Source organism: Cheilinus undulatus, linkage group 17, assembly GCF_018320785.1.
Source record: "Cheilinus undulatus linkage group 17, ASM1832078v1, whole genome shotgun sequence".
NCBI lineage: Eukaryota > Metazoa > Chordata > Actinopteri > Labriformes > Labridae > Cheilinus > Cheilinus undulatus.
The window spans coordinates 28,426,260-28,450,900 of record NC_054881.1 but is presented as its reverse complement, the minus strand read 5'-3'; the positions used below and the strand labels follow the sequence as shown (position 1 = coordinate 28,450,900).

The following is a 24,641-nucleotide window of genomic DNA, read 5'->3' as shown; positions in this document are numbered from 1 at the left end:
AGCTTTCACTGGGTGTTAGGAGGAGATGAGTATTTTTGCTCCTTAACATTCAGCACACTTTCAGTTGCTGTCTGTGTGTGAGTATTGTGTGATTGCGTGGGAACCTGGATGTGCAATAGTTGTGTTTTGTGTTTATGTCAGTTATGGCTGTGCAACATATGCAGTTCAGTGTTTTCCCCAGGTTTACAGCCTGGGGGGTGGGGTGGACATGACACAAACACTTACAGGATTCATGGTGTTCCTGTGTTTCTTTTAGTGACAACTGTCAATATATGGCTGGGTCTGGTTCCCTGGTTTCCTTTCACAACTGCCTGTTTATGCTGTCTACATACTAAACAGAGAACTGAAATAATCCCCTATTCACTATCTATCTATCTATAATTATTTATGCATGCATGCATGTATGAATGACAGGGTTTGAAATGAACTTTTTTGCCTTCCTGTCACATCAGTAGTAACTTTAGGACTGTATCAGACCAATATTAAGTGTAAAGTTTACCTCTGCTGTCTAAAAAGCCTTCCCACATACAAATGAGTCTGACATCTCAAAGATTTAACAGATAAATAACCAATTAATTATTTAAGAAACAGTTTATTGTAATATATAACATATTTATAAAAGGTATGACTATGTATTTTGGTAAATGTGCTTTATGATGAAATCTGTTTGTCCTCCACTAACTTTCTCTTTCTTCACTAGTCCACACGCATGCATGTCTCTGTTTCCTGTTGTCTCTGTGCCTGTGATCTTTTGTCAATACTCGTACGTTTATAAAGGTTGACGAGTTTCTCTCATAATCTGCACGTGGACGATGTTTATTCAAGAGCTTAATTAACGATCATAAATAATGGCAATAGCGTCAGGCGCTACAACAAACATGCACACGAGGAATAAAAAGACAAAAAGGATCGTCCACCAGTTTATCAATCTCGGCTGAATGAATTAGAAAATTATAAAATGATCGCCAGGTGACCGCTCAGTCATAGTCTGTATAGGAGCCGAGCTGATCCCAACGCACTTGTCAGGGACTGTGCGTATTTCTGCCTGCTGTGTGAGAAGATCAAGAGGGAGTTGGTGCGGACATGAGCCCAACAGTCGCTAATTTTAAACACATTTACCACTTGTGTGTCAGTCTTTAGCATGAAATACAGTGGATTGCAGTATTTTCATGCATTACAAGTGTCAGACTTGATGTGAGAATTTAATAAATTACGCACAATTGCTGCAATCTCGCACCGGAATTCAGCGCTTGTTTAACTATCTCAGAAGTAAACAAGTGGGACATCGGTTTATACACAACTATATAGTGTAAACTAGGTGCATTAGAGAACTCTCTCTCATGATACTGAGTCAAAGCATCCCAGCACACATGTAACCGCAACTCTGACAGGTAGGAGGAGGCTGGGCTCTATGCTTAGTGAGCTTGCTCAGCTCTGGTTTTAAAGTCAGATGTAACAAGCAGAAAACCAGGACTCAGAAATTACATGCATTCGTGTTAACTAGATGAATAACATAGGGCTATTTAGTTTGTTTAATAAAGGGACCAGGTAGAGACCTGCTATGTAGGAACGGTATCCTTAAATGGCTTCTGTTGTGATCAGGCACTATGTAAAAAATACAATTTAAAAAAAAATTAACTTGACCTTCAAGGGGCGCAGGGGTTGCCGTTGGGGGAGCAAGGCACCCCCCTATATAATGGTAAGGGAAGCACTGCAGTTTCAAGCATAGCTTGGTAAAAAAATATCTGCATGGATGCTTTTTACCATGAAACTGTAGTGACAATGAAAAACACCATAATTGTTCTTTCAAACATGGTAAGTAAAACAAATACTGTCTACTTTTGAAACTGGGGTCAACAATTTTACAGAGCACAAAAATAAAATTGTATTTTCTGTTCTGTTCTTTACTTTTGTTGCACTCTGGGATGAATTCTTCTCAACCTTAAAGCCATTTATATGAAAAATGCCTGCATTTCATTTAGGGAAAAGGGTGTGTACTCAAAGAAAACAGTTAATTAGACTTTAAAATACCTATTTTGTATGTACTGTATTTTTATTGTCCTCAGGTAAATACCTAACCTGGCAAGTCAGATTGGATTTGTTTCTCACATCCATCTGGAAAGCCTCTAATACACAGCGTTTGGGATAGGGCAGAGTCGTTGAAAAAAAAAAAAAAACTCAGGGGTGATAAAATGAACATTCTGTCTGTCATATCTTTACAGGCCAATCAAAGCAACAAAACACGTGACATAGCCACTACCAAGCTGCGCCCCTACCGAAGGAGTAAACTCCATAGAACTGCATAACACAAACCACGCCGTGTTGCTGCTTGCTTACGTCATGACTCCAAAAGTTCTGCCCCTTATTGCTGATTGGTCCTGTCACCTTCTAACTGGGCCCAAACTGTTTAGACGGGAGCTTTGCAAGAAGGATTCGCCAGTGAGAAACATGGAAACAGGCGTATACATCTGCTTTGCAAGGCTGGTAAATACCTTGACTCAATTAAAACAGACTTTTACCATTACCATGTGTTTCTTTATTTGACATACATTTTTTTTTAGCTTATTCTGTTCTTTTTTCCTCCTTTAGTGTTTCTTAAATTCTCTTGCTCACTTTCCCCCCTATTTATATCTAGCTGGAAATATACTTCACTAAAAGTTGTAAACCTCTAGTTAAATTGCATTTCTTTTCCTGTTTTATTTTGAAATCTAGAATCTCCTGTCATATATGTCGATGCCTGCCCTCAGGTGTGTCTCAATTCCTTGATTACCAGCAGCTGCTCTCGGTACACACCTGCCTCTAATCAGTTCTTTAGCCAGCCACTATATATACCCCTTTATTTTCCCTCTTCAGTTGCTAGATTGTTTCTGTTATCTTAGGGTATACATTGCCTTCAAGCCTTATTCTAAATTAGTTTTGGGATTTTCTCAGTTTAACCTTTGTCTGTTTTTTGATTTGGATTGTTAGCTCAGACTGCCTGAGTCCTTTGGTACCTGAAACCTTTCAAAAAAAGAAAACAAAATGGCAAAAAGTAAGAACATTTCTGTTCATACTCTTCTTAATTCTGACTTAATCCAGGGATTCTTAGATAAAATAAAGAATTCTAAGACTTCAGAATTTTATCCCAAATTATTAGGTAAACAAATACCAGAATTATGATTTTAAATGCAAAATTCTAACATACTCTAACTCTATTCAATTAAAAAAAATATATGAATTTTTAGAATCCAAGTCAAAACTGTCCCTTACTGTGATGTCTGCTCTACCTCTTCTTCCCTCGAAATTAAAATTAAAATTAAAAATACACCCTTGTTTTCAAGAACTTGGATATTTATGTATTTAAATTTAATGGAATTAATTTCCTTACCTTATTTTGTGTATAAAGCCAGTGTGTAAATTTTAGATTCACAAAAGATTGTTTCTTCATGAGAACAGAAGCCCACAAGACATTAAATACTAGTTAACAACGGGTAGAAGGCACACACGTTAATCCCACAAACTTCAAACAATTGTGTCTGGATAAAGAAATCAAGGGCTAATATAATGTATAGCATTTATGTCACAATGAGACACAAAGTGCACAGGTGATATTTTTTGTTATTCTGATGTAAATCAACAAGTATCTTTCCGTTTGGCCAATCCTCTCATCCTGGCACTGTCAGTCAAAAGCTACATCGTCTCTACTCTCATTTTCTACTGCGCTTTTAAAAAAAACAACATGATTACAAGCCCTGACGTTAGCTTAAGAGCTAACATTCAGGATAGCCAACCAATAAAAGAATGCTGAGGGTTCTACAGTTCACTGACCTCTGCAGCTGCTGAATAAGCCTCCATAACAGAGTCAAACAGGGTCAGCAGGCAGCTTATAATACTACTGCAAAGTTCCTTTATTAGAGTCACAAACTTTTCTTTAAAACTATTTAGATTGAGTAAACGTATCTACTGTTGTGCTGATTAGTAAGCATCTCTAAAGACCCCCCCCCCACACACACTTTTTTCACTCTGTTTCTTCTTTTCCTCCTGTCAATTGACCTCTTCTTTTAAGTTTGACTAAATCCCCAGACTAGGTAACCCCCTGCTGTCCCTGTCTGTCTCCTTTATTTACCCACATTTTCCAACCCATCTTTTCTTTTTCCAGTGCCCAGCTCTTTTACACTGTTCCCCCTCCCATTCTGCTCACTTCTCTCTCCCTCCCTCTCCTTGCAGCAGTTAGCCAATAAAGGATGTTGTTAATATCATTAGGCAGACTTCCTCTAGCCCTGTGACCAGCCCACTCCCTTTCAGCCATAATCAAGCATGCACACTAACTATCAAAGGAGACATCACTAATAAACTACCACAGAGAAGCACAAAAACACACACATACACTCCCAAAAGAAAATACAGTTGGGTTTAGAGCAATGGAATAAACGTGTGCGGGTGCATGTTGGAGTTGAAGCGACAGGCAAAGGGGCAAGTGAGAGAGGTGGGGGATGGAGGTGGTGGGGGTTACCCAGACAACACTAATTAAGTATATGCTGAAGGATAGCACAGTCTAATGCAAATCTGCCACTGAAGTACACTAAATTAATTGGGGTTGAAGGAAATGTACACAAGCAGACATAGCTAATAAAGTCAGCTCTGAGAAGAAGCAAATATTATCAGTTTAGTTGGTTTAAATGAAAAAGGAGGGATGTGGGGGCAAGTTTGGCTTCCTGTTGCACTGCAGTCTTCTGTTGTAAATCATGACTAAAATGGGAGTACACATTGTCAGCTGAATAGCATGAATGTGTTCTCTCCTGACAGCTGAATGCTTCAGTGCATATATCACCAGTTAAACACAGTCTGAAGGGAATTCATGATGCAATCCTGCAAGCACAGAGCACTACATTTAAAGAAGAAAAAGAGTGGTGGGAGGCCAATTACATGAGACTGCTAATAGAACATGTGGCAGAGAGGAACAGATCCTTATGCAAGCACAGGCAATTATTCAACTAAATGAAAGGATTTGGAGTCAAGTAAATACAGCCATCATCATTTATTGCACAGATACCACTGAGACAGTCCCAGTTGAAGACGTCACATCCTTTTTTTGCTGTTTTTTTTTTTTTTTTATTATTATTCTATGAGCTTTGAGAAAGAAGGGGGTAGAATACATTGCTCATCAACCAAAAGCTTATCCATTTTACTGAGTGGCTCCTTACACTGGGAGTATCCAGTCAATGTGAAACTATGATTCCTGGCCCTATGATCTACTTTGAAAGCAGCTTAATGTTCTGTTTTTGGGGGTATTTCTGAACTGTAATCATCTCATTTCTGAGCTAAATAAACATTTACATTAATCAAATTGAAAGAAAAGTCTGTAGCAGGAAAACTTATAGGTTTCAAGCAACAGCAGAAGGACCTAATTTAAGGTGTGTTTGGTTCATTTAACTGCTAAACAAAGTCACTTCAACCAAACTTGCCACTTTGTTGCTTTTTACCTGTTTGATCATCTGACATCTTTTTGCTCTGCCAGATATTGATGAAATGCCCTCACGTTGTGTTCCCATTCCAGTAACTATTTTGGCTAAAGGTAATATTAAGACAGTCATGCGATAATAAAAAACATGACCTCTGATAATAAATTAACTACCTAGCCATACGTAACCTTGCAAAGCAGATGGATACGCCCATTTCCTTGTTTCCCACTAGCGAATACATCTTGCAAAGCTCCCGTCTGAACCGTTTGGGCCCAGTTAGAAAGAGACAGGACCAATCAGTGATGAGGCACAGTACTTTCAGGTGCGGCGGAGTTGTGACTTAAGCAAGCAGCAACAAGAGGCTAGTGCCAACATTAGCATGGATGCTGCTAAAGCGCCAGTTTAATCAGATTTTGACATTTCTTCGTTAAAAGAAGAACAAAGAACAGCATCGAGTTGTTCTCTTTTCAAAAACGACAAAAGTCGTGTACTGACATGTCTACAGTCGCCATGGTTCACATTATGGAGTTCCCTATCAGTATTGCCAGATCTCGTGAGACAAATAAGCAACCAAGCCTGGAAAAACAAGCCTAAAACAAGCGACTTTTGCTACGGAATTCCCTCTAGGTTCCGGGGAGAGAAAAATAAATAAACTGTGTGCACGGTTTTACAATCCGTTGGGACGGATTGTAAACTGAGGGTACAGATTGCCAGTTTACATCCATGTGGACAGATTGGTAAACTGCGCGCAGTTTTGCAAAACTGCACCCATGGTACAGTTTTTTTTCTCACCTCTGAGAGCAGAGAGCAACATTGAAAGCTTTCTGAATGGAGGTAAAAAAAAAAAAAAAAAAGGTTTTCTGTACCTGTTCCTGGTCATCACACCTTAGTAAATTAACCCTCAAGCTATCTTTTTTTTGGAGATCGGTGCCATCCGTGATCAATAATGTGTGCATAGGGTTTGCTTGCTTGCCCCCCCCCACACTCTCTCTGTAACACAGAAACTCTCATCATGTCTGTCCGTATTTTCACCTGCTGTTCTGTATCCTCTCTTGTCAAACGTCACTTTCTACCATTATTTAATTTTTGAATTTATGATAAAACTACGTAAAGTTCCCGCACTGGTTCTGGTGAGGAATTAAATGACGTCGTCGAACTTCCTTGCGCAAATCAGCTGTTTTGAACCCAGGTCGCAAATAATGAAGACTTAGGATTTCTGATGTTTCAGTAAAAGAAAGGCTACTGCTGCTAACACTGAAGCAGAGACACAATGAGGAAGATAAATGCTGTGTTCTATTTGTAACTCATATTCCGACTTGTTTTTCTGACTTCTGACCAGAAGTGGCAAATGGAACGTCTCTCCAAGATGTATTTACAACTCATGAACTTGGTATTGCACAGAGCATCCGTCCTCGACGTCCCATCATGGTGGCACAAAGTATTAAGTGTAGTAAAAAATTTGATTTTGACCTGTTTTAAGAACCTTTAGCTATATATCAGGACATTTTTAGAAACTATAGACAGCACTACCCTGTGGTTGCATGTCGTGTGCAGCAACAGTCTTTTAATACATGAAGTACTGCGCAATGTGTTGTTTTAAAGGTCGGCTAACAACTGATCAATGATGCTAAAAACAATGATAGGCTAATGCAAGAATGACATCCGTCATTTTTCCAACTTTTTTAATTGATATATGTGAAGCACATACATGCATACTTACAAACATTACTTAAGTTTCACCCATGTATATATGAATTAATACACCATATACATGGGGTACCTAGAAATTAAATAAACATATTTAAGGATTCACTAATGTCCAGAGTTTTCATTGCTTTTTTGTGTTTCATTCCATGTAGTGAGGTCATATAATATTCTATTTCCATTTTAAATTGTTGTATCTTTGGTGACTTTTGAGTCCATTTACACTTATGGATATAGTATTTATCAAACAATGTAAGTAAATTTAAAATTTAAATCCTTTTACAGTTTCTATTTCTATCGTCATAATAAAAAATTACATCCTTTTCTTTGAACTGAACTTTGGAGCCAGTTTATACATTATAGAGTTGCTCTTCAAACAACCAAAACAAGCGACTATGGAGACACTCATTTTTTCCCCAACTCGTTGTGGTTATGACAAATGGAACGCAAACAACTGGGAAATCCGCTTTTTCAGATGAATGTGACGTCATTCCCAGTTCCAACTTAAGATCTCTGAGGTAAATGGAACGCAGCAACAGAAGCAACATGTATGAGCTGCTGTGTGTGAGAGAAGGGAATGGATGCAGGGGTGAGTGTGGGCAGGTGAGGGGGGGCAGGAGGAAGTAGCTAGCTAATAAAGTAGGATTAATGTCCTGATGAAAATAAGGTACCCCAAGTGATGACCATTATTTCTAAATAAAAAACGGATTAAAAAAAAAAAGATTTTTTAATTGAAACAAGGAATATGATCATTAAAAGCAAAATAAGACCCTTACACACCTGTCTGAGGAGAATTATAAATGTTCATGAAACTTGTTGCAGTTTTTTTATTTTTTTATTTTAGAATAAACAGTGTTTTATTGTTACTATAAACTTACTACCATTAAAGACATATCTGACAAAAAAAAAAAAAACAATCTCCAGTGACATTGTCTCTATCATTGAAGTATGACACAGGTCTCTGTGGTGTTTCATATGTACACAAAGAGGAGTTTTATTAAAGAGGAGAGACAGACAGAGAGGACAGCATGTAGTGACAACATTTAAGAGGCCACAATAAATTTGGCAAACAATACATGATAATGACAAAATCACTCAGCCAGTCAGGCATTTCAGCAAGCATCCCATATAGTTGTGGTCAGCCACATACTAGGTTTTTACCTAGTCTTAAGTCTTGGTTATATTGCCACTACTGAACACCACTGTCACGCTTTATTTATTCCTTTCCCTTTGCACTGTAATGGAAATATAAAAGGGTGCATTGATTAGTGTTTAAGGATCAGGCTTTAATAGATTAAAAGCCCCCGGCTCTGAGAGATGCACTTTAACTTGCTCTCTCTCTCTTTTTTCACACAAACACGCAAAACGAAGTTCCTACAGCATGCTTGCACACGAGCAACAACCAAATATACAGATGCAAATATGATGGTAGAAGATTAATTAAGTTGAATGAAAATACATGAGATGGATATACACCTACACACACACACATAAATAAAAAAAATATGAGCTGGCAATTTTAGCAGTAGAGCTCTAACCATGTATCTAAAATTATAGAAAAGAATGAAGATATCTGAATATTAAAACCCAAAATTAAATAGTTAATTCCTGAATAAAAACGCAGAGCTTCAATGTCGAATATATCAACTGAAGACATAGTCATTGATTTTTCACAGTTAATTAATACCTCCGCCAAGGAGGTTATGTGATTGGGTAGGTTTTTTCGTTTTTTTTGTTTGTTAGCAACATAACTCAAAAGTCATGGTAGGAGACCATGGGTGCTTCCGCCATGACAGTCCACACGTAGCGAAGTCAATGCTTTGCCTCACCGTGTCTCCACCCCACCGGGGAGGGAGTGATTGGCAAATTAGATTTTGGGAGTTATCCGGATCACCGTCTGAATTCAGGAATGTTTTAAAAGGATTCTTCACTATTGGGAGATAGGGCTGATGGCGGAGATCTGCGCTCTGTGAGTGCTTTTCTAGTTAATAGTATGGCTATATCCAAGGATTGTAACCAACAAGCACACTGGGGTTGGGGATCGGAGCAAATGAGTAAACACGAAAGTAAATCAGGCCAACCATGTTTCAGCATCCCACTGCTGATGTACAGACCTGAATAATTGCTGTACATTGAGAGCAAAGCTAACTAGTCAAATTCCTTGTTGCACAGGCATACTTGATGAATAAAACTGATTTTGATTCTAAAATAGTATTCTTTAACAATAAAGCAGTAGTTTTGGGGGAAAAAAGAGGTTTTTGCTTGTTTTCTGTTTAAGTTAAATATTTTATAAAATGTTGTATGATGTTGAAAGAGCTGCACTTGACAATTCTGCATTGAGAGGATGATTTGCCTAATGGCATCATTGTGGTTAGCCACAAACCTGTAACTACACCCAATTCGAAATGCCTCATTAAATAATTATTTTTCATTCATAAATTTGTTGGTCTGCTCTAGCACTTCTCTGACTTCAGTAACTAAAGTGGTCATAGCACACCATGTGTTAAATATTGTACTGCCATCTGCTTTCCCTGGTCTTTTCTTGCTACGCCTCCTACTAACCTCTAATTTCCACCCTTCACCTCCACACCCCTTACATTACTTCTGGTCTTCCTCTGCCATATTTAATCATATTTTCACAAATGTCTATTCACTGCTTCCCCTGCTTGCTTTCCTCTGAAACCTTTCTACCAGTAGCAATGATATCTTAAGGCATCCTTCAGTTGAATAGTCTTCACTTCTGTTATTAAATCCCCTGTGTTCTTTCTCTTCCCTTGCTTCTTTCCTCTGACCACATTCATTTTGCTGTAACCAGTCAACCAACCTCCTATGCCTCCCTTTTCTTGTCTTCTTGTGTCCTTTAATTTCTCACTTAAATACTACTTCGGCACCCAAAATAACCAACAAGCACCAATAAATACTATCCATATTTCACATAAAAAGGGATAAAGATAGTTTAAATGTTTTTAAAACCATCCATGGTTTTGTTTGTGAATGGTGTTGCTGCTGCAGGATGCAGAACAGGATTTATTAATAAACTTTATCATTTCTCATTGCTGATCTTCCCACAAAAAGAAGAATTAAAATGTTTTAAAACTCATGTTGTCTTTGACCACATTACAGCCAATGGTGCATGTTTAATAGTTTGACCATAGAGAAGATCATACCATGGTGACAGCCCTGTGCCAATTGTGCCATGGCAAGCAAGGATATATGCGCCAGTACATATGTTTGCTTTCGTCATTTCTTAAAATAGTCCAGCATCATTAACAGGAGTTCCTTAATCACTTACTCAAGGCATTTATTATAAAAATGCGCTCATACTGCAGCACCATCTTTATGATGGTGATTTAAAGCAATATGCGGCTATTTTTTAATAGCCTGGGATACAGTATTACCAAATTACAGCCTATTCCTAATTCAAAGCACTTTCTACCCATTCACTCCCCATTTGTACATTGATGTCTAGGGATGTAACCTAGTAAAGCAGATGGATACGCCCGTTTCCTTGTTTCCCACTGGGGAATACATCTTGCAAAGCTCCTGTATGAACCGTCTGGACCCGGTCAGAAAGTGACAGGACCGATCAGCGATGAGGAGCAGTACTTTCAGGCACGGCGCAGTCATGCAGCAACAAGAGACCGGTGCAATTATGGCAGAAGAGATTAGCGTGGATGCTCCTAAAGCGCCAGTTTTATCAGAACTTGATGACATTTCTTTGTTTAAAGAAGACCAAAACCAGCAGTGAGTTTTTTCTTTTCAAAGACAACAAAAGTCATTTACTGGCATGTCTATTGTCCCCATGGTTCGCGTTATTCCTCTGCAGCTGCGCACCTCGGTCGTGGCTACGTCACGTGTTTTGTTGCTCTGATTGGCCTGTAAAGATGTGACACAGAACATTCATCCAATCACACTCTGAGTTTTTTTCACATCCTCTGCCCTTTCCCAAAAGCTTTGTATTGAAGGTTTGCCAGATGGATGTGTAAAACACAGCAATACTTCTGATCTGAGAAAGCAGTTTGCATCACATGGATTTCAACCATGGAGCCAGAACCAGATAAAAGCACAAGTTTGTTCTCTCAGCCACCTAAAAGAGACTCAATCAAGCTCAAACGCACCCAAACGGTAAAGATTGCCTAGTTTGTGTCCTGAAAGTTGTTATCCATCTCTCCAACTTAGCACAGCTGGTGCCATATGAAGCTCTCTGTCAGGATGGATGGATCAAGTGGGATTTTTAAGGAGTGACAGAGCCACAGGCTCATCCTCACTGCTTATTTTCCTCATTATGATTTCTGTGTAAATGCCAGCAGAAATTTAACATGTTAGTGTTGTTGAAAGAGGACTGCACAAGTACACATTATTCATGGTAAAAGTAGTTTTTAATACTGTAGTTGTAAAATATTCTACCTTTACTTGTTTTGACTCCATCCTCAGGTGTTCATTTGTTTTAAACTTATTCACCCTCCATGGACCCCAAAATACATTTTTCTGAGAGGGAAGGGAGAGGAATAGGGGGTAGTGGGACTGGGTTTTAATCTGTGCAGTATAAAGGAAAAGCACTAGGTAGTTATGGTAGTCAATGTAGTTCATGTTGGAGTAAATTGTAAAAACACTTGTGCCATTACATTACAAATGGTGTTTGATGTCGTTTTAATATATGTGATATTTGATAGTGTTTTGATATTAAAAAATAAAAATCTAAAGTTCATTAGGTCTGAGATTTTTTTTTTTTTTTTAACGAAATAGCGTTTTTATCGCATACCAGGCATCAGTACCGTACTGGTTCAAATGTGAAAGATACCCATCTACTGATGGCTTGATTTTAAACAACAGGGAGGTGTACTACCAGGCAAGATCAGACTTTGTGTCATGAAGCTTTCTGTCTCTTAAACAGGCTATATCACTATGGTTGAGTCTTACCTCAATTCCTGGTTGGTGCAACGATTTGTTCAGAAGTCCTGCTTGAAATTGGCTGTAAAGACTTCCAGCTGGGACACAAGATGGCAGCATAGCTGAGGAGCTCAGCACTGCACCCTCTGCTGCTACATTGTGATTTTGTAATGTAAATAAACTTTGATACAGTGGGGTTAACAACGGATACCAGGCTAAAAGGCAAGAAAGGTATATATAGCAATCAAAATTAAACAACGATGACATTGAACGACCATGAGGCAACCTACAAGCCACTATTAGCAGGCTAACATAATGCCCAGCGAGGAGACGCAGATCTGGACCTGATTCTTCAGAAGTTTGCCAGGACAACAAACAGTTGGAGGATATTAGGGGGAAACTGTGAAGATGAACATAAGACTAGACAAAGAAGTAGAACGAATAATGAAAGACAAGGAGCAAATCCAAAATACAAAAGATATCTTATCATAAATGCTAACACTGCATAACTCATTGGATGCTAAAATAAATGACCAGGAGACTCACTCTAGACGAGGAACAAAATGATCTATGGTGTTACTGAGGGGGTTGAAAAGGAATCTGAATCCATGATTTCTTTTTTTCTGAAGAAGTTACTCCATGAAAATCTCGACATACCTGACAAAATACCTTTACAGGTGGAAAGAGCACACTGCATGCTTTGACCTTAGCCGCCTAAGGATGCAGCACCAAGATCCATCCTGGTGAGATTCCTCAGCTTTAAAACAAAAGAAACAGCTTTGCAGTAAAGGGATTCACCTGGCAGGGGAGGCAAACAAACCTAGATAACGACTACACACCGCATATCCTTCAAAAATAAAGGGAAAACACAGAAATACACAATGTCGTCAGATCTGGTTCAGAACCCTGTATCTTGTGGCTTTAAGTCAATTATGACAATGACACGCAGATTTAGGCAAGAGGGTCTGGCTGCAGCCCTTGAGCAAACCTCTACGCTGGGGCATTCAGCTGGAGACCTTTACGGTGGGGTGAAACCTCTTTGCTGTCGGCTAAACCAATTGTATGTAGGCATGGGTCAGAATTTGGTAAGTGGTTTGATATGTTTTTCAGTTTGAGCCCTCATGTTCATGGGACAGCACTAAAGCAGTCACACTTACCGGGAATGTGTCTCAAAGTCTGTGAATCCTAGAAAATGGATAATGATTTTTAGTCTGTGTTTGTGTGTAGGTATGTGTGTGTGTGTGTGTCGGTAAAGCCACACATCAAATAGAGCACAAGCTAATAAAAAAACAGATGTCAAAGAACCAACTACAGACCTTAGCCACACAACAATAACCATCATAGTAGTAATTAGGACTGTCAAAGTTAATGTGTTAATATCACGTTAACTCAAATTACTTTTAACGCCACTATTTTTTTGTCACACGATTAATGCATACGTGTTGTGTGATCCTCGACCCATCGCGTAGTTTGCGAGATCAGGAAGCGGTGCCATCATGAAGCAGTGCAAGCGAGCAGAAATGGATAAAGGACAGAGACTTTTGAATGGCAGGTTGAGCTTTGAGGTCATGCCAGATAAAACTGAAGTTATTTGCTCCTACTGTTGACATGAACTGAGGTACCAGGAGTTCGTAGAGTCTTAAATAGCCTGTACCACTCGCTGGCCGAGCACACCGCTAATGCAGAGAGCCACCCCCTTAGCCATGCTGGATTGCTGACAACAGAGACGCTGAGACAACTCTGCAAGCAGGGATGACTCGCTATCTGGCATACCAGGAATTTCCTGGTGGATCGACGCTCTTTTGAGCCAGCATGATTTATTCATTTATCTATTTCCGTTATTTATAGGCGTGGTGTGTGACAGGGGAGCAGAGGTGTTACAGGTGAGCCTGAGAGTGAAGAAGCTCTGTAGAGTATCATTATATAAGCTAAAAGTATTATTAGACTGTGGATCCCCTTTATTTATAAAGGAAAAATGTTTGAGATTAAATCTGTAGTTCTTCTATGATCTGAAGATTGAAAAGATGGTTAAGTCTTCTTACTACACCTTAAAAGTTCTCCACTGAGACTTCTTTTACTTTGTGTGTTCTTGAGTTTTGAAAAGCAGTTTCAAATGTTTTATTGACATTATTCCAGTAAATCTACTGGACTGATGACACTGTCTAACTGTCAGCCTTTATTTTACATTTGGCAGTTATTAAATTTGAAAATAAAAAGATGATAAATAATAGCAGACTTTTTTAAAGTAATTCTTGCTTTTTCTCTTGAGTAGGGCAGATGTGTCACCTTACTCACCTCTGATCACATCAGAACAGTTAAACACCATTAGATGTGTCTGTGCCTTACTGCTGAGCTCTCAGAGGAGACTTGACTTCTCCCAGTAATCTGTAGTGTGATTCTCTAACTGATTTTAGTCTTTTTTTTGTATCATCCTGTTGTGAGTCCTCTTGGTGTAAAGGGATGATTCTGTGAGCCTTTATTTCCCCCTGTGAGTCTGAAATTCTCTGCTTTAAGTGTGAAGGATCAGGGATGATCTTTTAGTGATTTAAACTTCACTGACCATGTTCTTATATACATGTGTGATGATGAAATCTGTTGTTATGTGTTAAGCTGCTGAAAACAGAGGAGTTAACTTGTAGAAGTCTGAAGTTAGACACTACATGATGGTATCATTAAATTATATTAAGGTCAGTATCTCCATCTGCTGTCCTTGTTGGCCTTGAGTTTACCATGTTATGCTCTCAGCATATTTTTGGAGCATTCAGTATCTTTGAGCTTAGTCTAGAGAATTTTCTGGACTTTATCTGTTGTTGTTTTGGGTTGTTGACACGAACAAACATTTGCATAAAGAAAGCATTTTTGTCCACTTGTGTTGATAAGGGTATTTAAATCTTGAGAAATAGTCCTGTATGGTACATTAAGGACAGAAAAAAATGTGATTAATGTTGAGTTAACTGTGAAATTTGTGAGATTAATCGTGATTAAAAATTTTAATCTATTGACAGCCCTAGTAATAATTACTGATACCCTTGAAACCCACAAGATCTGTGTGAACTGAAATCTGTTAGCACTGGGTTTTCGCACTAACCCATGGATCTGTTTCTGAGACTGAGTGCAGCGCAGCCCTGAGCTGATAGATCATGATTTCACAAAACCACACAAGAATGACGAGAACAACATACTAATGTTATAGTACTTTGCCATCCTGAGGATGATTTGCTGTTCATTTGGTGCCTGTTTTGATGTTATTTATTGTCTGTAGAAGATGTTTAATTCTGTAGTTGACTGAGACTTGGACACTTGTAAACACAAGCATTGAATAGAGACATAATACATTGCATTATAACATTAAAATCATGCTGTATTTGTTCATACAACAAAAGCAAAGTAAAGCCGGGTGTACACTGTACGATTTTCCTGTGATTCAGTCATTAGTTTAGAGTCGCATGACTCACTCTGAAGTCGGGCTGACTTTCAGTCGGATTGGGCGTCATTTGTCGTGCTGTGTACAGAGGGGTATGACGGCCAACCACGGCCCGACTACAACTACAACCTGCTCCCAACTGGTTGGGAGGATTTCTGGCATGTTTGATATTTTGGTCGTACGACGCCAGTCACTTCACAGTGAGAGCAGAAATAAAAGCAGGATGAACAACATTGGGGGTTTGTTTTCCTAACAAAATTACCATGACAATGGCTGGAATCACTTTCTGACTCACCCCCATTATGATTAAGGAAATAAACGAGCAGGAAATATTAAGTGGATCCATAGGTATTCACTCTTACTGCAAATAGAGGACAATCGTCTTTGCTTACAAGTCCCCAAATGTTACTATCCCTTGATCTGGTTGTCAGCTCTGTCATTTTGTAAATCAGCTGTCTCTATGTCAGCGCCACTAAGCAAAGAAAATTCTCGCTGGAATCTGTTTGCTACCTGTTCTATATCGGCAGAACTGGGATCTGACACAAATGCAGCAATATCTTCCATGATGTCTCACTCGCCAAAACGGAGACCAGTACCTGCTTTACTTTTGTCTGATTGGTCACTTTTAGAGTGAATCACTACACTGGATAACATATACCTTTTTTCTCTAGGCTTCTCACCAATGAAATATAGAAAGAGGGTTCTGCAAAACATAATATTAATAAAAACAGGCTGTTGTGTATTTAATTTTCTATTATTGTCGAGATCTATGGGGAAATCCTCAAAGATCTACCAGTTAATCAAGATCAACAGGTTGGCAACCTAGGCCGTGAAGGACAGAATGACAGTACTGCATTGGTAAGAATGTCCAGTCTTGATTATCCAAGATAGAGACAGGAAACCCGTCTGTGAAAATTAACACTGCTATTTACTGTTTATCCTAAGAATGTACATTTTTCACGATTAGGTTTGGCATGTTTCAGGACTATTGGTTGGATTGTTCTTCCATTCCACTGACATGTAGAGAGTGACTGGTTTGAGAGGGATTTGTGATTGATGCCTATTGATAAATTAGTTAGGCAGACAGTACATCTAATGCATTCCAGTGACCCATAGACAGTAAACAGTAAGTTTAATTAGATTGATGCTTATGCCCCAAAAGCAAGCATGATCATCAGGAGAATAATATTTTCTGTATCATCATCCCACAATGCACCAACTGTAATGCAAAAGGATATGCTGAAAGGAATGAAACACCAAATTAACTAAATAAAAAAATTAAATTAAAAAATATAAGAGTAAAAAATAAGAAGAGTAAAAAATATTTAAGGAAGAGTGTAAATTAAATTCAAAATTTGACTCCAGTGAGACGTGGTGACATCTGTGATTCAGAAGTGGCTTGAAACTAGGAACACAACACATGTAGTCCGTTTCCTGGGCCCGTCTGTGTGTGATGGCTCTTGATCCACTGACTCCAGCCTTAGTCCACTCCTTGTGAAGCATCCCCTAAATTCCTGAATCTGATTTGTTTGACAACCCTCTGAAGGCTGAGCTAATGAATGAGATGAATCTAGAACATATTGAAAATGTATCCTTCTGAAGTAAACCACAGGAAAAAAAAAAAAAACTAACTCTTAGATGATATTCTAATTTTTGAGATGCACATGTATACCTGCAAGCAAGTGGTGTTTTGACTAAACTCAGCAGCAGTGCAGTCTATAGGATACATTTACCTAAGTAACAGTTGTAGAAATATTTCTTGCATGTCCTTTGTGATGTGCTCTTGGACTCATTAATGATGCCTATTGATCCAAACAGAGCAGGATGCAAAGCATGTGTGTCACATGTTACTGCATTTAGTACATTAATGCAGTAAGTAGGAGTAAAGTGATAAAGGGAGATTGGCAACTAGTTTAATACCACATAAGATGTTGGTCTTATGTCGATAAAGAAAGAGAAAACATTAATGGCAGATATACCAAGTGGGCCATCCAGTTATTGTATGAGGGTAATACTGCAAAGTTAAAGAATCCCCCCACCTTTCACTGTCAACCATCCCAAATGCTTGGGTGTACTTTCATGTGTATGAGGGAGAAAGATGCACAAAGAAAACAAATGTTTGAAAGATCATAGCAAAATATACACAGCAAAATCTCTGGAGTCAAATTTCTGTTGTTAGGTCAATTGGTAGTGAAGTGTTGAGTTCTGGTGTTGTGTCTCAAATATCTAGCACTCTGCCGGTGAAAAAACGTAAGACGGGGGTGTGAAATTTCAGAATTGACAGCATTTAACACCGGGTCTTTAAACATCCAGGTATCTGGGCAGGTTTGCCTTTCGCTGGATTGTGGGGTCGCCATTTTCTTGCACTCACATCGAGTATGAAAAGGAGAAATTGGTAAGTCTAACCGTCATAATTCTCGTAATTTGGTTAGTATTCTGATGAAAAGTGCACTTAGGTTTGTTTTTGAATTCATTCCGTGGAGATTTGAGGCATTTTCAACAAGTCACCATCGTGTTTTATAGCTTTTCTCCTGGTACCGTTTGGCGGTTAATTCACATAAAACGATAAGCTTATTTTAAGCTAGTTTGATAGTGGAAAATTTAATGGCTCACAGTGGTGATTTTTATTCCTGTGGTTAATGTTCCATCAATTACCCTGCAGACAGTGTTGGGTTGGGTGTATTGGGTTTTTTCCTTCACGTAATCTTTTTTAAATTCACCAAATGTCAATTTCAATTCCGCTAAACCCTTTTTAAAATACCTTTTAAGTACTTTGCTACCCTGAACATCTTACTAACATGCCATGCGGTTGTGTTAAGCTGACTGTTCCTCAGACTGCGTTATCGGTAAATGTGTTTTTTTGCCATATTTAGCGCTGATAGACCTTACCTTTTGCCAGTTATTAGCCTTTAGATATATACAGTAGTATGATATAATCGTAGCATGAGTTTAAGCTGTTTTTGTACAGAATGAAAGCATAAACGTAATGCCAGCTTTCACCTTAATTTGCCCAGCGTTGTGGCATAAACGTAATGTTAGCTTTTGCCCTTATTTGCACAACATTAAGGCATCGACATAAGGACAGTTTTAGCGTTTATATGCACTGCATGAAAACTTATCTGTAACTTCAGCTTTAGCCCTTATTTGCACAGTTACTGAGGCATTCACGTAGTGCTAGCTTAAGCCTTTACTAGCACAACATTAAGGCATCAACATGATGACAGTTTTATCATTTATATGCACTGCATGAAAACTTAACCGTAACTCCAGCTTTAGCCTTTATTTGCACCATTATCTAGGCATTCACGTAGCACTAGCTTTAGCCTTTACGAGCAATATATAAAGGCATAAACATGGTCATGACAAAGGTAAATTTATAAGATTGCTAGATTAAACATTTTATTTTTCGCATATTTCATGTCAGATCCATCTGTTGGAGTAAGATATTACCATATGGGAAATTTTATGATCAGTACATTAGGTTGGATGTACAGTAACAAATCATTGCTATAAAGTAGGGGTGTCAAACTGGGGGACCTGGGGGCCAAATCAGCCCATGGCATAGTTAAACCCAGCCTGCAAGATCATATAGTATATTTTATTATGACTGGCCCTCTGGTATGAGGTCTGCAGAATTCCTCCAGTAAAAATACTAGCTTAAACTTGATGATTTAAAAAAATCTGTTATAAGATATGAAAAAAATAAAGAGTAAATTTATCAAATGTAAGGATGTTGGAAAACAAATAAATTTGTGTTTTCATTTCATATTTTCAATTTTGTATCTTACAATTAACTGAAAGGTAAGATTTTGACCTTTTATATTCACAATTTTAAGTTAAGTCTTATTTTGACCTTTTTAACTCATGATTTTGAATATCGAACGTTTTAACATTTTCAACTAACTTTGACTTTTGATACCATGTTTTGACCTTTTAACCCATGATTTCAATTTTAATCTCTTATTTTGACTTTTTAATGTCATGATTTAGAATTCTGTCTTATAATCTGACCTTTAAAGTTTAAGATTTAGAATTTTATCACATATTCTAACCTTTAAACTCATTATTTTAGACTTGGTCATGGTCAGGTTAGACCTAAATTCAGAATCCAACCCCTGCTGCGGTTGGATTTGACACCCCTGCCTTAAAACAAGTAATGCCTGTACAGCACAGTTGAGAATTTTTTTCTGTCTGTTTGTGGCACTTAAATGGCAAAATCAGAGGTTTTAAATGTTAAGTTTGTGTTTTCCATGGCTCTTAACAGATTCAGCAACCTTTCTAACATCTACTCCATCCACACCATCATCTTCATTCAGTGGGAGTTCCTTCTCTTTGTCCAGTAGCGGCAGTGAGAGTGACGCATTAAGACAACCCAAGCAAATCAGAACTGATGAAGAGTCACTCCAGACCTCTGCCAGAGATGTACTTTGATAATCAGGTTTGTTAAGTTACTTTGGAAAATGTCTATAAAGTTTCACCTACTTTGAAGGTCCAGTTACTAAAGGTGTGAAATCAATGGATATAGAGCTATAATGTATTATAGAACTCAGGAATGTGGCCTTAAAATCATTGTAAGGTAAGTAAGTAGTTTATCAAAACTGTATTGCCAAACATCATTGTCAAAGTTGAACATATTTAAACAAGTTACTTTTTTATTTTGGTTTTGTCATTATGTTTTCAGCTGATAAAAGAAATCCTGCAGGTCAAAACAGGAGGGACAATGATTCTGGAAGAATATGAAGAGACTGGGACGCTAACATTCTTAGAGCACGCATGGTTGAGACAGAAGGGTAGGCTTATGTAACCAGATTTGGATGGTAAAGCAAGAGTGCCATCAAAATTGAACAAATGTTATCAATTTAGATTTCCTGTAGCTCCAGTGTTTGGTAGAAAAATGTAGCCAACTTATCTGCGAAATTTTGACTGCATGAGTTTGGTTTCATGCATTGCTAACGAAATACCAGGAAATACCCAATGTAGAATTCTTTAGCTGGGACACTTTAAAGCAAATACCAGCTTGCCCTTTTCTCTCCTTTTGCAGAAGAATCCCTCAGCGACTGACAAAGGAGAAATATGACTTGGGGATTGTCACCCTGTTCCCAGCCTTGAAAGATCCCCTCTCCAGAAAGGGATATGTGTGTATTCTTTTTAGCAGTGCTTTATTTATAATTGTTTTCTTTTCACTTACAGGTGATAACTATGTGTAGAAGACCTTGACAATGTTCACTGCTGTTTTAAGTGTAAGTGCATGTCAAACTGCCAGTTGATTTTATCCACTTAGGTAAAGGTAATGCTGTTTAACATAGAGGTCATTAATGATGAACCCTGCATAAAGGCTCCAGTGTTTATTTTTGTTTGGAGACATGTTGATCAGATTGTATGGTCATTTGGAAAGCTGTGGTCTGTGTTGCTGTGAGGACATTAGAGGTGTCTCTAAAATAGTTAGCCTCTTAGCATAATTGCCTAAGTCATTTTTTGGCCAAATTGTGATATTTGTCTAAATGTACTCTTCTAACACTGCTGATTAATAATGAAATTATGCTATGAGACTAAGGATGTAAAGGTAATCCTCACTGATAAGTGTCTCAAATAGATTCAAAATGTTCAAACTACCAAACCCACCTCTTTTAAACACCTCTTTCTTTACAAGGAACATTTTTATGACAGCCAAAGTGGCTCAGTGTTTCTAGGATGGAGGCTTAAGATCATTCAAAGGAAGACAAAACTTGTATCCAAGGAACCAAAAATGCAGACTGCAGGAGGAGGTGGTCCAAGACAGGAGAGGATGCTCCCTCAGCCTGATGGTCAGTTGGATGAAGAGTGTTGTAAGGTAGCCATATCCTTGATGAGCCATACCAGTGAAAGAGAAATCGTCATGCAAAAGATGGTCGAGACCTTTGTGTACAGACAGTGCCTCATCCACAATCCTTATGAGTCACACTGTGCTCTCAGTGTTTTCAAGGCTGCTTGATACCAAAGGATTGGTAAGTATTGATATATCATCCAAAAATACAATGTACAGTTGTGTACTTGGTTTATAATTATGTCAGAAACAGAACCAAACTGTTCTTTTGTTTCTCTGTTGCTCTAGATCTCTCAAGACTTTAACCTCCTGTTTGGGCCAGAAACAGCAACACGACTCCTTAAAAACTGGCCTACGTCTTATAAAGAAAAGGTCATCAGTGCAGCAGAGAACCTTACTACCACTCCCGTTCTCCAGAGTTTGCTTAAGTCTGCCTGGAATCCAAGAGACAATGAACCTTCACAGGATCACTCGGGTATTCTTTTAATGAATTATGAAATGATCAATTCCCAGTTTCATGCATTATTAAACATATATTTGTCACTAAGAAGCTGATCAATTTAAATTATACATTTGGCCGCAGAAATCTGAGAAGGGTTGAGCTTGGCTTTTTAGAAGTAAAATGTGAGACCCAACTTTTTTCTTCACCTACAGAGTGGGACAGTGATATGGCATCTTTCCTGCTGCTTCTACACATCCTCCCACCTCAGCCTACTAAAAAGACCATGCTCAAGATCAGCGCAGCTCAGGCCATGGATCATCTAGTTGTCTTTCACAAGGTATATGCTGGCTTGCTGTATGATAAGTGTGAATGTGATTTGGACAATGGAATAATTTTTTTTTTCCTACAGTCATGCCAGAGCGTCGAAGAACACCCAAAGAACCAGGAGGGAAACCATCAGCCATACCTCCTTGCTTCTGGAACCAGCAAACAGGCCATCAGCAATTACTACTTTTTGATGGACAAGAAGCTCATCCCCTGCCAGGGAACCACATCGTTGGCAGCCATTGATGAACTTTTAAAAACTCACTTCATTTTCAGTGTAAGCTACAAAGATGCACTCAGCAGCATGTATACATTCCTCCAGACAACGGTCTATGGTATTGATGTTGACACCACAAAAGAGAATCCTAAGGTGAAGGAATTGAGAGCCAAGTTCATGAATAAGAGTTAAGTTTTTAATCTCTCAAACTCTAAAGGCCTACATAAACATAATGCATTGTTGCATAATGCACCTAGTCCAGGCAGATGGGAACATTTTTTCTTGTTCACAGTGTTCATGTATAGCATCACAAAAATGCTGAAATTAATAAGAGCCATTATTACTGAAGGAAAATTCATAAACAGTGTTTAGGTCTCATGTTTGTAAGTCCCTGCATAGTGCTAACCTGACACACCAGATGGATTTGTTTCACACATCCATCTGGGAAAGCTTCAATAGGAAGCGTTTGAGAAAACGCAGAGGATTTGAAAAAACTCGGAGTGTGAATGGATGAACATTCTGTCTGTCACATCTTTACGGGCCAATAAGAGCAATAAAACATGTGACGTAGCTGCTATTGAGCTGCGCGTGCGCAGCTACTGAGAAATAACGTGAAACATAGCAACTACAGACATGTAAGTACTCGATTTTTGTCGTTTTGAAAAGGAAACAACTCACTGCTGTTCTTTGTTGTTCTTTTAATGGAGAAATGTTGTCAAGTTCTGATAAAACTGGTGCTTTAGCAACAGCCACGCTAATCTCTTCCTCCATAACTGCAACAGCTCTTGCTGCTGCTTGTTTATGTCACGACTCTGCTGCGCCTGAAAGTACTGCCCCTCGTCGCTGATTGGTCCTGTCACTTTCTAACCGGGCCCAAACGGTTCAGATGGGAGCTTTGCAAGATGGATTCACCAGTGAGAAACAAGGAAAGGGGCATATCCATCTGCTTTGCGAGGTTAGCATAGTTCACCAAGTGCATTAATTCAGCACCTTAAGTTTTTTCATGGGTTATAGCCTGGTAGAAAGTTTGTTGTTCTTGGTGGACAAGATGAATGGTCATTGCAGTTCAAAAGTTATGCAGGTTTCAGGAAGCATTTACATAGTTGTCATTGTGCAGTCAACATTGGTCCAGAGAGTGACATTAATATGCAAACACCCCATCAGTCAGATTTAGGTGAATGGAGCTCACAGGGAGATGCCTCTGACATGGAGCAGGATGTCTTAAGTCAACCTTCAACATCTCATTCAACATCTCATTCAACTAAAGACCAAGCAAAAGATATGTGTGCTTCAATTATAGCAAAATTACAAGGCAGTAGTGTAGCTAACAGTACTTTCTTATCTGTTGTTGAAAGCATGGAAGAATATGTCAATGAATTGCATTCTGACCTAAAAGAAAAAGTGTTGAGTGCAGTGCCTAAAGATAACCTCAGTAGAAGTGCAGTGGAAGATGTCTTCAAAAACACTTTTAATCCATTTAGTGACTTAAATACCAACCCAAAATGGACCAAGTATTTCTGTGGGAAATGGGGTGTAGTTGAACCAGTAGAACTTAATTTAGGTGTAAGATACGATTCTAAGAGAAACAACATTTCTGGACTCTACGAGCAGGTGACACATTCATCCATATTCCCTTGTTAAAAACATTGCAGTTCATTTTTAAGAATGAAGAAGCTTTTCATCAGGTTAAAAAGACTGCTGTTCATAATGCCTTATACAAAGATTTGTCAGATGGAAAATATTTCAGAAATCACCCATTTTATTCAAAATATAACAATGCATTGCAGATTCAAGTTTATTATGATGACTTTGAAACCTCAAATCCACTTGGATGTTTGTATTTTACGTTTCGTAATTTACCGCCATGTTTAAATTCAGCCCTGATGAATATCCTCCTTATTTCATTGTTTCATTCACAAGATGCAAAAAAATATGGCATTGACAAAATACTCGGTCCTTTTTAGAAGATGTTGATAGAGCAACTGCACAGTGTTCAGCAAAAATGATCCACGTCTTGTGTACCAAATTAACCAGCGAGAGGCATTACTGTTGTCTTGTTGAAAATCCAAGGGAAAATTCTCATTTTGGGCTAAAATGCAACAGCATACACAATTCTTTGTCATACTTCAGTGTATCTGATAACTTTGTGTTTGACATTATGCATGACATCTTGGAAGGTGTTGCACAATATGAAATTCAGTTGTTGTTTGAATATTTAAACCAGCACTTTATTTCCAATAAAAACATTCTCCAACGTGTTTATGCATTCAACTATGGCTTCATGGATAAAAAGAATCATCCAACACATTTAAACCTGTTGTGCACTGGCAGTGGGATTGGGCTTAATGCAGGTCAAACACTATAGGCTCTATTTTCGTAGACCAGGCACGGCGCAG

At 38.4% G+C, this 24,641-nt stretch overlaps 2 protein-coding genes across 3 annotated transcripts in view; one reads left to right on the top strand and one right to left on the bottom strand.

The window, feature by feature from the left end:
* The window catches only part of cntfr (ciliary neurotrophic factor receptor), a 324,273-nt gene that overhangs the window by 290,250 nt on the left and 9,382 nt on the right, over positions 1-24,641 (bottom strand). The window lies entirely within an intron of this gene.
* On the top strand, positions 21,206-22,437 carry LOC121524802. Its single transcript, XM_041810315.1, has 5 exons — positions 21,206-21,263; positions 21,412-21,443; positions 21,551-21,737; positions 21,917-22,041; positions 22,114-22,437. Exons 1-5 carry the CDS (start codon positions 21,206-21,208, stop codon positions 22,435-22,437), a joined length of 726 nt encoding a protein of 241 aa, XP_041666249.1.